Source organism: Coregonus clupeaformis, chromosome 28, assembly GCF_020615455.1.
Source record: "Coregonus clupeaformis isolate EN_2021a chromosome 28, ASM2061545v1, whole genome shotgun sequence".
Lineage (NCBI taxonomy): Eukaryota > Metazoa > Chordata > Actinopteri > Salmoniformes > Salmonidae > Coregonus > Coregonus clupeaformis.
Window position 1 is genome coordinate 34,592,626 of NC_059219.1, and position 15,034 is coordinate 34,607,659.

At 42.4% G+C, this 15,034-nt stretch overlaps 1 protein-coding gene across 2 annotated transcripts in view; it reads right to left on the minus strand.

Annotated features, from left to right (window-relative positions):
• The window catches only part of LOC121543726 (lamina-associated polypeptide 2, isoforms beta/gamma), a 31,527-nt gene that overhangs the window by 2,570 nt on the left and 13,923 nt on the right, over positions 1 to 15,034 (minus strand). Inside the window, exons 2-5 of one of the 2 annotated variants that reach the window (XM_041853876.2) lie at positions 9,043 to 9,160; positions 8,456 to 8,605; positions 8,107 to 8,222; positions 27 to 429 (exon numbers count right to left, since the gene is read on the minus strand). In XM_041853876.2, coding sequence (XP_041709810.1) covers positions 148 to 429; positions 8,107 to 8,222; positions 8,456 to 8,605; positions 9,043 to 9,160 — 666 coding nt within the window. In that variant the 3' untranslated portion in view covers positions 27 to 147. Of the gene's footprint in view, positions 1 to 26; positions 430 to 8,106; positions 8,223 to 8,455; positions 8,606 to 9,042; positions 9,161 to 15,034 lie in introns of those variants that run through there. The other variant, XM_041853875.2, reaches the window with a different exon arrangement.

Below are 15,034 nucleotides of genomic sequence, written 5' to 3' on the forward strand. Positions count from 1 at the left end.
TAGTGGGTATCCTAAGAGGACAGTGTGATTAAGATCCTATACCCACCAGAGGCCATTGATTCAGGGGTCTAATGCTCTGTCCTACTGGAGCATGGACACTTGTTGCAGGTTCCTGAGTTGACCAGAAATATGGATTAGAAATATCAGTTATAGAAGAGGTTGGTTGATATCCATACAGACCCAGGAGAGAGACTGACAGCAAGGGAGTGAGACCAAAACGAATAGACAGTGATCAGAGCATTGAGCAAATTGTGAACAGATCAAAATCATACAAAACACCCAATACAGAGTGATGTCCCAAGTACAAAAGCAGGGGAGAGAGATGTCCCAAACCTCCATAAGAGCTGTATTGAGTAGGGAGGTTGGCTCATGACTGGGAGCTTTAGTAGTCAGAGTGAGAGGAAGACCACCATCCTCCTCACAGCACAGCTAGAAGTAGAATAGAAGAGAATGGCTTTATTTTTTCACAGAGGGGAAAGACCAGTTGTGGATTTCGGATTAGATAAACAATACACACACAAGACTGATACAAACATTATACAAGTCACGAGAATAGATTTTCGAAGTGGATGAAAAGGTCTTTGGTCTTGGTGGCAGAAAAATCTTCCAGGAAGTTCTCCTTACACCAGAGGTCAAACTTGTCCATCGAATTGAAACAGTCGAGGTGTTTTGCTTTGTGCTGCACTCGCCATTTACACATGGTAGGTATTGTTCCGAACTCATCCAAACTCAGTTCGAAGACAATCAATTCAACCAACCATGTTCAGTAAACCAAATCAGGCTGGCGTCAAGGTATGCCCATTGGAACGGAACTAGCTAGCTAGAACTATAAAAGGGAGCGGTGGGAATACCTTCCATAGTTCCTTAAGTTGACTCTCAGTCCCCCCTACTTCCTCTCTTCTTTTTTGGTTTCCGCTGTATCTCTTGCCACACCCCTCATTTGGCTTCCTCTAGGGCAGGACTGCCCAACCCTGTTCCTGGGTTGGGTAACCCTGCTCTAGGGTGTCCACCCACTCCGCCCAGAGTGAGTGAAAACACGGTTTGGTGATGAACTTTCACTTCCTTATTTTATAAAATGCATTTTACCAAGACAGATATGATTCTTCATGTTCTGAATCGTTCAGTGGGGTCTTTCTCTAACGTGACATCTAACATTATATCCAAAAAGTTGGATTTCGTAACCTAATACATCCGATAAGCACCGAGCTCCGTTGACAGAGCGGTGCCGCTTTCTCGCAGGAACTTTTGAGGATTTTACACGTTGTAGTGTTTGTCTGCAAAGATGTTTCTGCGGGTCGCAAAAAGCTAAATTAGCATGAAACGATACATTTAAAAGGCATTGAAAATAAAATTCATTTCACAGAGATATGCTTGTTTTTGTGAGATCTTCTGTCATGTCTCAAAAATGATATCCATCTCTATATTGTTTTATGTCCTCCAGATTCGGGAAGAAAGATGAGTTCAACAGCGAACCTGTTCAGTTTAGCTTCAATTCTCGCACAGCAACCAGCCTAGCTGACTCAATGCTATTTTCCTGGTTATGACCACTTTTTTCTCTGGCCTCCATTGATTTAGTCACCCTAATTTGGGCCATCCGACAATAACTTTTGAACAGATTATGATAGAGACATGAGGTTTGAACTATGAGTATCAACAATTACCATATTAATTTACCAATTGGTCAAAATATGCGTTTTTGATTGGACACCCTACTTCCTCCATCTGCCTGTTAGCAGGCAGAGAAGATAAATCGGTGACCCAAGCCATGGCCTGTTCTCCCCGCTTCCTTCACCCACCCACAGGACATTTATCATTGTTACAGCGTATATATATACAGTGGGGAGAACAAGTATTTGATACACTGCCGATTTTGCAGGTTTTCATACTTACAAAGCATGTAGAGGTCTGTAATTTTTATCATAGGTAAACTTCAACTGTGAGAGACGGAATCTAAAACAAAAATCCAGAAAATCACATTGTATGATTTTTAAGTAATTAATTTGCATTTTATTGCATGACATAAGTATTTGATACATCAGAAAAGCAGAACTTAATATTTGGTACAGAAACCTTTGTTTTCAATTACAGAGATCATACGTTTCCTGTAGGTCTTGACCAGGTTTGCACACACTGCAGCAGGGATTTTGGCCCACTCCTCCATACAGATCTTCTCCAGATCCTTCAGGTTTCGGGGCTGTCGCTGGGCAATACGGACTTTCAGCTCCCTCCAAAGATTTTCTATTGGGTTCAGGTCCGGAGACTGGCTAGGCCACTCCAGGACCTTGAGATGCTTCTTACGGAGCCACTCCTTAGATGCCCTGGCTGTGTGTTTGCGGTCGTTGTCATGCTGGAAGACCCAGCCACGACCCATCTTCAATGCTCTTACTGAGGGAAGGAGGTTGTTGGCCAAGATCTCGCGATACATGGCCCCATCCATCCTCCCCTCAATACGGTGCAGTCGTCCTGTCCCCTTTGCAGAAAAGCATCCCCAAAGAATGATGTTTCCACCTTCATGCTTCACGGTTGGGATGGTGTTCTTGGGGTTGTACTCATCCTTCTTCTTCCTCCAAACACGGCGAGTGGAGTTTAGACCAAAAAACTCAATTTTTGTCTCATCAGACCACATGACCTTCTCCCATTCCTCCTCTGGATCATCCAGATGGTCATTGGCAAACTTCAGACAGGCCTGGACATGCGCTGGCTTGAGCAGGGGGACCTTGCGTGTGCTGCAGGATTTTAATCCATGATGGCGTAGTGTGTTACTAATGGTTTTCTTTGAGACTGTGGTCCCAGCTCTCTTCAGGTCATTGACCAGGTCCTGCCGTGTAGTTCTGGGCTGAACCCTCACCTTCCTCATGATCATTAATGCCCCACGAGGTGAGATCTTGCATGGAGCCCCAGACCGAGGGTGATTGACCGTCATCTTGAACTTCTTCCATTTTCTAATAATTGCGCCAACAGTTGTTGCCTTCTCACCAAGCTGCTTGCCTATTGTCCTGTAGCCCATCCCAGCCTTGTGCAGGTCTACAATTTTATCCCTGATGTCCTTACACAGCTCTCTGGTCTTGGCCATTGTGGAGAGGTTGGAGTCTGTTTGATTGAGTGTGTGGACAGGTGTCTTTTATACAGGTAACGAGTTCAAACAGGTGCAGTTAATACAGGTAATGAGTGGAGAACAGGAGGGCTTCTTAAACAAAAACTAACAGGTCTGTGAGAGCCGGAATTCTTACTGGTTGGTAGGTGATCAAACACTTATGTCATGCAATAAAATGCAAATTAATTACTTAAAAATCATACAATGTGATTTTCTGGATTTTTGTTTTAGATTCCGTCTCTCACAGTTGAAGTGTACCTATGATAAAAATTACAGACCTCTACATGCTTTGTAAGTAGGAAAACCTGCAAAATCGGCAGTGTATCAAATACTTGTTCTCCCCACTGTATGTATGTATGTATGTATGTATGTATGTATGTATGTATGTATGTATGTATGTATGTATGTATATATGTATATATATATATATATATATATATATATATATATATATATATATACACACACACACAACCGTTCAAAAGTTTTGGGTCACTTAGAAATGTCCTTGTTTTCCATGAAAACATACATGAAATGAGTTTGAATAGGAAATATAGCAAAATGCATAGGAAATGTAGTCATTGACACGTTTAGAAATAATGATTTTTAATTGAAATAATAATTGTGTCCTTCAAACTTTGCTTTCGTCAAAGAATCCTCCATTTGCAGCAATTACAGCCTTGCAGACCTTTGGCATTCTAGTTGTCAATTTATTGTGGTAATCTGAAGAGATTTCACCCCATGCTTCCTGAAGCACCTCCCACAAGTTGGATTGGCTTGATGGGCACTTACATATGGTCAAGCTGCTCCCACAACAGCTCAATAGGGTTGAGATCCGGTGACTGTGCTGGCCACTCCATTATAGACAGAATACCAGCTGACTGCTTCTTCCCTAAATAGTTATTGCATAGTTTGGAGCATTGTCCTGTTGTAGGAGGAAATTGGCTCCAATCAAGCGCTGTCCACTGGGTATGGCATGGCGTTGCAAAATGGAGTGATAGCCTTCCTTCTTCAAGATCCCGTTTACCCTGTACAAATCTCCCACTTTACCACCAATAAAGCACCCCCAGACCATCACATTGCCTCCACCATGCTTGACAGATGGCATCAAGCACTCCTCCAGCATCTTTTCATTTGGTCTGCATCTCAAATGTTTTTCTTTGTGATCCGAACACCTCAAACTTCGATTCGTCTGTCCATAACACTTTTTCCAATCTTCCTCTGTCCAGTGTCTGTGTTCTTTTGCCCATCTTAATAGTTTCTTTTTATTGGCCAGTCTGAGATATGGCTTTTTCTTTGCAACTCTGCCTAGAAGGTCAGCATCCCGGAGTCGCCACTTCACTGTTGATGTTGAGACTGGTGTTTTGCAGGTACTATTTAATGAAGCTGCCAGTTGATGACCTGTGACGCGTCTGTTTCTCAAACTAGACACTAATGTATTTGTCCTCTTGCTCAGTTGTGCACCGAGGTCTCTCACTCCTCTTTCTATTCTGGTTAGAGACCGTTTGCGCTGTTCTGTGAAGGGAGTAGTACACAGCGTTGTACGAGATCTTCAGTTTCTTGGCAATTTCTCGCATGGAATAGGCTTCATTTTTCAGAACAAGAATAGACTGACGAGTTTCAGAAGAAAGTTATTTGTTTCTGGCCATTTTGAGCCTGTAATCGAACTCACAACTGCTGATGCTCCAGATACTCAACTAGTCTCAAGAATGCCAGTTTTATTGCTTCTTTAATCAGCTAAACAGTTTTCAGCTGTGCTAACATAATTGCAAAAGGGCTTTTTAATGATCAATTAGCCTTTTAAAATGATAAACTTGGATTAGCAAACACAACGTGCCATTGGAACACAGGACTGATGGTTGCTGATAATGGGCCTCTGTACGCCTATGGAGATATTCCATAAAAAATCAGCAGTTTCCAGCTACAATAGCCATTTACAACATTAACAATGTCTACACTGTATTTCTGATCAATTTGATGTTATTTTAAAATGGACCAAAAAAATGATTTTCTATCGAAAACAAGGACATTTCTAAGTGACCCCAAACTTTTGAACGGTAGTGTGTGTATATATATATATATATAAAATATATTACTGTTCCATTCACTTCTCACTCCCTCCCTGCTGCTCCCCCTTTGGACATTCCCCAACGGACTCTTCCCCTGCCCCCACCACCCAACGGTCATTTATCATTGCTACAGTTGTATATTATTATTGTGTATATTATTATCCATATTTTTCTTTTATTCACTTCTCTTTTATTTTTAATTTCTTTTGACCTGCACTGTTAGAGCCCAGAGCATGAGATTTCACTGTACCCTGCAATTACATCTGCGTCCCTGTACATGTGACTAATAAACTCAATCTAATCTAATGCCACACCTCACTTGAAACCCATTCCATCTTGGGACAGACATCCCGATTCTGAAGAAGCAGGCGCTCTCGACTATCTGATTACATTGTTTTGTTTCTCCGTAGTTAACGTTAAGTCGCACAGGCGAGAAGCACATCAAAACCAACAAAGTTAGTAAAGTATGCCCACACACAAATGTATACATAAAAATGTAGACTAACAAACCATTGTTAAAACGGAACAAATCATTTATATTTCCTAGTGATTGACCAAAAGGCTATTTCTATCTCCCAGTAAGTGAGGGAGGCAAGGAAAGCACCTTCCTACTAGTCTGCCAGGGAGTGAGGGAGCGGTGGCTCTCCGGACCTCTGTGGCCTTCAGGGACACCGTGCCTGGGGGTCTTGACTGGGGGGCTGCTGGGTTTGGCTTTGGGGACCCAGAGCACAGCAGCATTCACATTCAGGGAGAAGGCTCGTCAGGGACAGACTGAGGAGGGTCAGACACAGTAGAGACTTTAGAGTACTAGACTAAATAGCCAAAACATCAGGTGGGTGAGTGGCTCTTCAACATTAAGGTTTGGCAATAAGAAAACAAATATATCCAAAATGGCACAGTCCCACATATCTTACTATGACTATGAGACACCACTGTGACTATGTGCCTTGAACACAACAACCATTCATAGCACCAGTGAGTGACAAGTAACCATAGTGAACCCCACCACCTGAGCTGGGAACCTACAGGTACCTGAGTCTGTCTGGGTGAGGGAGACTCAGCCGTGGCTGTTAGAACAACCTCCTGATGGTAAGTCCTAGTGGACTGGGACTGGGCATGGGCTAGGCCCTGCAGTAAGGGAGAGGGCTTAGAGCTTGGCTTGTCTGTCAGTATAGGCTTAGGTTCCTTAGGGACTTCCTGGAACATGACAAACGGGGAGAGAGAGGCGAAGGGAAGTTAAATAGAGGACATCACAAACCCATGTCCATTGATGACAAACCCACCAGAAGCAGAGGTCCCTTGGTCTTTGCCTCTCTGGGAGGGGGAAGAACTACCTCACCAGCTGATAGCTCAGAGACATCCTGGAGCAGGAGGAGGATGATGAGGAGGCGGCGTAATACTGGAGGCAATCAGGCAGCTAGCCTTAAGGTGAGACATGCTATTCAATAGTGGTTGTAGAGAACCCAGTGAGTGAAGACATTGGTCTATGCCTTACTTTGTGAGACTGCTTAATGCTGCTTAACTAATCGTATACTACATCTAATTATTTTATTTACTTACTTAGGCCTATGTATGCTGCAATTCAGCTTTTAGCTGCAAATGTGTACAATTACAAATAAACCTTAAAATATATAACATGACTAACACCATCCACAAAAAATTGTAATTATCAAGCTAAACACTTCTCCAGTGCACCACAAACCCAGGGAGATGGATAGGTTCAGTGTATATTACAGTATCATCGCTGGCAGGGACCATCTGGTCGACTCCACGATACAACCTCCTCGATGGTCTCTATGTTTAACACAGGATGCTCTTCCTCAATATCATCATCATCATCATCATCATCGTCTGGAGCATAGATCTAAACACACACTTTTCTCAGAACACCCGACCTTCCAGCTCTTCACGAACACACCTTACAAAGCCAAGACCACAACTTCAGTGAGTAAAGTTGGCAGTGCACACACATGCTTTAAAGGGATAGTTTGAGATTTTGGCAATGAAGCCCATCGACTTCCCCAGAGTCAGATGAACTCTGGGATACCATTCTGTCTATGCGTCCAGTATGAAGGAAGTTAGAGGTGCGAGACAATGCTAACTAGAGTTAGCTCATGACTGGAAGCGCACAGCTAGCTTGGGGTAGTAGATACAGGGCTTCACTTACAAAATCTCAAACCATCCCTTTAATGTGGTTATAATATCCACAGCTTCAGTTGAGTAGGTTACCATCTGGAACGCTCTGGATTTCGACACCAGATGGCACCAACACCTCCCAGAGTATCAAGAAACCAGGAGGAGATAAGTAAAAGGGCTTGAAAATATAAAAACACTAAAACGCTAGGTTTTGCATAGTAGGAGTTGTGATTAAAAAAAAAAAATAAGCAAGGGCTTTAAGTATGTTCTTGTAAGGAAAGAATGAAAGAGGGATAGAGTGTGAAAGAGAGGGAAAATAAATAGTGGACTAGAGGCACCCAGTGGCCTTAGAGAAAACAAGCTAATCTAATTCATGTGGCCGGATCTGAAATCAAAGCCTGCTGCACTAACTCCCAGCAGACAGACACACAGAGACAGACACAGAGAGCGTCCTTCAGACAGACACATTCGGTGCTTCGTTTTCCACAGACATGTAATTTTCACCCCTATAGGCGTCTCATAAAGGACACACTTCCTCTCTCTCAAATAATATATTAGAGACAGGTTTAATCGACCCCAGATGTGCCGCTGCGCATCTTATAGCCTCTAATGTGACTACTAATCATTGCCAAATGTGTAGCACTTGGGGACAAATCACAGCTTGAGATATGCATGCTATTTAACTCAGATTTCAACACATTCTGTATGGCGAGCTTTGAAGGAATGCAAACCATGAGGTTGGCCTAGCGTGAGGATGTGCTTTTGTCCCCTGATTAAATAAAGATAATAAAATAAAGAGGGACTCACCCGGTTGTGCTGGCTGCTGCGGGTCCTGGTGGTGACTGGGGTCTTCCCTCTGCTTCTGACAGGTCTCTCCACCACGGGGACTGTGACTGGCTCTGGTTCTGGGACTGTCGTCACCTCTAAACACATACACACAATTTCCATCAATGTCATGCTCTGTCAGTCAGTCTATTAACCAACCAATCAATCCATGATTCGTATTATCCCAGAGGGCCAATTTGGTTTGCAAGTAGGCATCTCAGAAAAAAGGATATCATGTGTAATCTAATGTGCAACTGCCGAGATGAATCTGATTTGAATCTGTAATAAACCTGGTCTAAGAAAGAGGATGACTGAGTGTTACGTTTCTTACCTTCCTCCTTGTCGCTGTAGCGGTCTGAGTCAGATTTGCTGTTGTGGTTGCTGTCTACCTGAGTGATGACCACCGGTAGAGTCACGGTCTCAGGAGGACCCTGGTCCAACAGCTTCTGGAGCCTTCTCTCATACAGGTTACGGGTTGAGGCTGCCATGACAACAAGACATTCAAATAAATTCAATAGAACTATATTAATCCCTCTTCTCATACAGTTTATGGGTGGAGGCTGTCAAAAGTTCAGACATTTTTCAAATGAATTCAACACAACTTTATTAATAAACAAATTAAGACTGCAACAATAAATGGCCATTATTAAAATAAATTCAATACAACTCAATTAATTCCCTTCTGCAGAAATATAGAAGGCATTATATGTCTGGACCAAAGAAATTGAACCAATTAGTTGTATTTACATGGTCTGGACACAGGAGCACAGCAAAGTTACATACATATTCCACCTACCATACAATCAACATGTAATAACAGTCAATAACACAGATAACACTTGATAATAACACAGAATGAACCCAATGTTTTCTAAAAACAATGCCTTCAAAAAGGAACTAGCAGACTGACTGACTCACCCACGATGGGTCCTGCGTTGATTCCATACTTGAGCAGCTCGTCCTTCAGGCCCTCACTGGTCAGCTCAGTCACATCCAGGTCCTCCGGCCGAGGCTTGTCTGTTTTCCTCGTGGCTTTCTGTGAAAGAGGGATCACAGAGGTCAGATTGGTGTAACATGTGAAGTGATCTATAGTCACAGAATTAGCCTAACACCCATCACCGAACGATGACTTGAATGGGAATGCCCATTCTAGTAATTATATTTATTTGAGTTCCTTTAATGCACTTCAGATAAAAGGTTTGATTCGATTTGTGCTGAAGCTCGCCTAAACACAAATCCAAAGAAGCAAAGCAAAGAAATCCCTGTTGTGCTACTGAACATGCCTGAACATTACAGGGTTTAACATTTGAAATCCACAAACTGGAATGTCCAGATGACCTCTTTGTATTGGTTTTGTAAATCTGCAGTGTGTGTGTTTGTGTGTGTGCGTTGACTGATCTTTGGATTAGTGTATGCTTTACCCAGCTCCCTGGGCTGCTTTAGCAAGCAACACCACAGATGTTAAACCCCATAACAGGTTTCTAATCACACACTAATAATCAACAGAGCTAGTTTAAAAGCCATCTCCTGACCTAAACCATTGTGAGATTGATAAACTCTGTTCGTAAAGAAACAAGTCACTGCTTAGATTGAATCATCAGAAATATATGTTTGCTAACGCAAGACATGCATCATATACACTGAGTGTACAAAACATTAAGGACACCTGCTCTTTCAATGACAGACTGACCATGTGAAGGCTATGATCCCTTATCGATGTCACTTGTTAAATCCACTTCAAATCAGTGTAGATGAAGGGGAGGAGAAAGGTTAACAAAGGATTTTTAAGCCTTGAAACATGGATTGTGTATGTGTGCCATTCAGAGGGCTAATGGGCAAGACAAAATATTTAAGTGCCTTTGAACGGGGTATGGTAGTAGGTGTCAAGCACCGGTTTGTGTCAAGAACTGCAACGCTGCTGGGTTTTTCAAGCTGAACAGTTTCCCGTGTTTATCAAGAATGGTCCACCACGCAAAGGACATCCAGCCAACTTGACACAACTGTGGGAAGCATTGAAGTCAACATGGGCCAGCATTCCTGTGAAATGCTTGACACCTTGTAGAGTCCATGCCCAGACAAACTCAATATTAGGAAGGTGTCCTTAAATGTTTTGTTAGACACGATTGCCTCTATCCACGTAGTGTGTCCGCCTTGCCCTGAGGACGAAGGGATTTCCTCCTGTAGATATTCACAGAGATAACCTAAACAACAATACTCTCCACATTGTATGCTACATGCTGGCTGAACAACTCAACCATCAAAGGTGGTAAACAAAGAACCAGAGATCAAACAGTGGTATACTACGAAGCAAGCTAGATCTACCCAGGCTTTTATAAAGCAAGCCAGCTTCAGTTAGCGTCACATTCCAGGTCAGGCTTCATCCGTACTACTGCGGTGGATATTGTTCATCCACCTGCCGCTAACTCTAGCAGGCTTGTAACTACGCATGCATGTCACACATGGGTAGTCGAATGCAGAACTCTTAAATTGAGACAATGCTGAAACATCAATCAATGTGCAAGTCAGTGCCACATTTTCATTTGTGCCAAAATCAAAGAAAAGTGATCTTGCAAATTCAGCAGGCTTTGGTGTGAAATAGGCTTTTAGAAGTGCAGTCTTTATTTTATTACTTATCGTTAATGCCGTCTTTGGTGTGCTTATCAATGCACAAGCACTTTTTTCCTTCCATATGTGAAACAGCTTGTTGCATTGTGGGCATAGACATATAATCCATAGAAGGGTTTTGACTGTTAAACTCATGGGTACATTAGCAATGGCTGCCAGTCTTGACTAGAATGGGAACTCTCATCTATGGATTATATATCTATGGTTGGTTGCAGCTGCCAGTTTGCCTTTCTCAAATGTCAAAATAAAATTGTGCAAAAAACACAGTTTGGAAAGCGAATGCTGTCATTACTGAATGTGTAATGCGATAGACATTCCAAATAAATATTTGTCTTTCATTATTTTGTACGTCTTTTTACTTTTTTTTTGCTGAACAAAAATAAGTAAGGAGTATTTCTGTCTGTAATAAAGCCCTTTTGTGGGGATAAACTCATTCTGATTGGCTGGGCCTGGCTGCCAAGTAGGTAGGCCTATGCTCTCCAAGGCCCACCCATGGCTGCACCCCTGCCCAGTCATGTGAAATCCATAGAAAAGGGCCTAATGATTTTATTTCAATTGACTGATTACTTTATATAAAACAGTAACTCAGTAGAATCTCTGAAATTGTTGCATGTTGCGTTTATATTTATGTTCAGTGAAGCATTGTGGAGGAGGTGTGATGGTGCTTTGCTGGTGACACTGTCTGTGATTTATTTACAATTCAAGGCACACTTGTGGTCCTCTGTAGCTCAGCTGGTAGAGCACGGCGCTTGTAACGCCAAGGTAGTGGGTTCGATCCCCGGGACCACCCATACACAAAAATGTATGCACGCACGACTGTAAGTCGCTTTGGATAAAAGCGTCTGCTAAATGGCATATTATTATTATTATTATTATTATTACTTAACCAACATGGCTACCACAGCATTCTGCAGCGATACGTCATCCCATCTGGTTTGCGCTTAATGGGACTATCATTTGTTTTTCAACAGGACAATGACCCAAAACACACCTCCAGGCTGTGTAACAGCTATTTGACCAAGGAGAGTGATGGAGTGCTGCATAAGATGACCTGGCCTCCACAATCACCTGACCTCAACCCAATTGAGATGGTTTGGGATGAATTGGACCGCAGAGTGAAGGAAAAGCGGCCTACAAGTGCTCAGCATATGTGGGAACTCCTTCAAGACTGTTGGAAAAGCATTCCTCATGAAGCTGGTTGAGAGAATGCCAAGAGTGTGCAAAGCTGTCATCAAGACAAAGGGTGGCTATGTGAAGAACCTCAAATATATGTTGATTTGTTTAACACTTTTTTGGTTACTACATGATTCCATATGTGTTATTTCATAGTTGTGATGTCTTCATTATTATTATACAATGTAGAAAATAGTAAAAAGAAAGAAAAACCCTTGAATGAGTAGGTGTGTCCTAACTTTTGACTGGTACTGTATGTATGTACAGTGGGGAGAACAAGTATTTGATACACTGCCGATTTTGCAGGTTTTCCTACTTACAAAGCATGTAGAGGTCTGTAATTGTTATCATAGGTACACTTCAACGGTGAGAGACGGAATCTAAAACAAAAATCCAGAAAATCCCATTGTATGATTTTTAAGTAATTCATTTGCATTTTATTGCATACATAAGTATTTGATACATCAGAAAAGCAGAACTTAATATTTGGTACAGAAACCTTTGTTTGCAATTACAGAGATCATACGTTTCCTGTAGGTCTTGACCAGGTTTGCACACACTGCAGCAGGGATTTTGGCCCACTCCTCCATACAGACCTTCTCCAGATCATTCAGGTTTCGGGGCTGTTGCTGGGCAATACAGACTTTCAGCTCCCTCCAAAGATTTTCGATTGGGTTCAGGTCTGGAGACTGGCTAGGCCACTCCAGGACCTTGAGATGCTTCTTACGGAGCCACTCCTTAGTTGCCCTGGCTGTGTGTTTCGGGTTGTTGTCATGCTGGAAGACCCAGCCACGACCCATCTTCAATGCTCTTACTGAGGGAAGGAGGTTGTTGGCCAAGATCTCGCGATACATGGCCCCATCCATCCTCCCCTCAATACGGTGCAGTCGTCCTGTCCCCTTTGCAGAAAAGCATCCCCAAAGAATGATGTTTCCACCTCCATGCTTCACGGTTGGGATGGTGTTCTTGGGGTTGTACTCATCCTTCTTCTTCCTCCAAACACGGCGAGTGGAGTTTAGACCAAAAAGCTCTATTTTTGTCTCATCAGACCACATGACCTTCTCCCATTCCTCCTCTGGATCATCCAGATGGTCATTGGCAAACTTCAGACGGGCCTGGACATGCGCTGGCTTGAGCAGGGGGACCTTGCGTGTGCTGCAGGATTTTAATCCATGATGGCGTAGTGTGTTACTAATGGTTTTCTTTGAGACTGTGGTCCCAGCTCTCTTCAGGTCATTGACCAGGTCCTGCCGTGTAGTTCTGGGCTGATCCCTCACCTTCCTCATGATCATTGATGCCCCACGAGGTGAGATCTTGCATGGAACCCCAGACTGAGGGTGATTGACCGTCATCTTGAACTTCTTCCATTTTCTAATAATTGCGCCAACAGTTGTTGCCTTCTCACCAAGCTGCTTGCCTATTGTCCTGTAGCCCATCCCAGGCTTGTGCAGGTCTACAATTTTATCCCTGATGTCCTTACACAGCTCTCTGGTCTTGGCCATTGTGGAGAGGTTGGAGTCTGTTTGATTGAGTGTGTGTGGACAGGTGTCTTTTATACAGGTAACAAGTTCAAACAGGTGCAGCTAATACAGGTAATGAGTGGAGAACAGGAGGGCTTCTTAAAGAAAAACTAACAGGTCTGTGAGAGCCGGAATTCTTACTGGTTGGTAGGTGATCAAATACTTATGTCATGCAATAAAATGCAAATTAATTACTTAAAAATCATACAATGTGATTTTCTGGATTTTTGTTTTAGATTCCGTCTCTCACAGTTGAAGTGTACCTATGATAAAAATTACAGACCTCTACATGCTTTGTAAGTAGGAAAACCTGCAAAATCGGCAGTGTATCAAATACTTGTTCTCCCCACTGTATATCCACAGTAAAACGACATAACTTGAAAGGCCGCTCAGCAAGGAAGAAGCCACTGCTCCAAAACCGCCATAAAAAAAGACTTCAACTGTATATATATATATATATATATTTAAAAAACTTGTAGAGAGAATATATATACACACACACTACGCATTCGGAAAGTATTAAGACCCCTTGACTTTTTCCACATTGTTACTTTACAGCCTTATTCTAAAATGTATTAAATAAAAAAATTGTCCTCAATCTACACACAACACCCCATAATGACAAAGCAAAAACAGGTTTAGAAATGTTTACACATTTATTAAAAATACAAAAAACAGAAATACAGTGCTATGAAAAAGTATTTGCCCCCTTTCTAATTCTCTCTACTTTTGCATATTTGTGATACTGAATGTTATCAGATCTTCAACCAAAACCTAATATTAGATAAAGGGAACATAAGTGAACAAATAACAACAATTATATATTTATTTCATAAACAAAGTTATGCAACACCCAATTCCCCTGTGTGAAAAAGTAATTGCCCCCTTACACTCAATAACTGGTTGTGCCACCTTTAGCTGCAATGACTCCAACCAAATGCTTGCTGTAGTTGTTGATCAGTCTCTCATGTCGCTGTGGAGGAATTTTGGCCCACTCTTCCATGCAGAACTGCTTTAACTCAGTGACCTGTGGGTTTTCAAGCATGAACTGCTAGTTTCAAGTCCTGCCACAACATCTCAATTGGGATTAGGACTTTGACTAGGCCATTCCAAAACTTCCAATTAGTTGCTTTTTAGCTAATTTCATGTAGACTTGATTGTGTGTTTTGGATCATTGTCTTGCTGCATGACCCAGCTGCGCTTCAGCTTCAGCTCACAGACGGATGGTCTGACATTCTCCTGTAGAATTCTCTGATACAGAGCAGAATTCATGGTTCCTTCTATTAAGGCAAGTCGTCCAGGTCCTGAGGCAGCAAAGCATCCCCAAACCATCACACCACCACCACGCTTGACCTTTGGTATGATGTTCTTACTGTGGAATGCAGAGTTTGGTTTTCGCCAGACATAATGGGACCCATCTCGTCCAAAAAGTTGACTCAAGTTTGCCAAAAAGCACCTGGATGATCATCAAGACTCTTGGAAGAACGTTCTATGGACAGATGATTCAAAAGTATAACTTTTTGGACGACATGGTTCCAGTTTCTACAACTTGATTGAAGTCCACCTGTGGAAAATTCAATTGATTGGACATG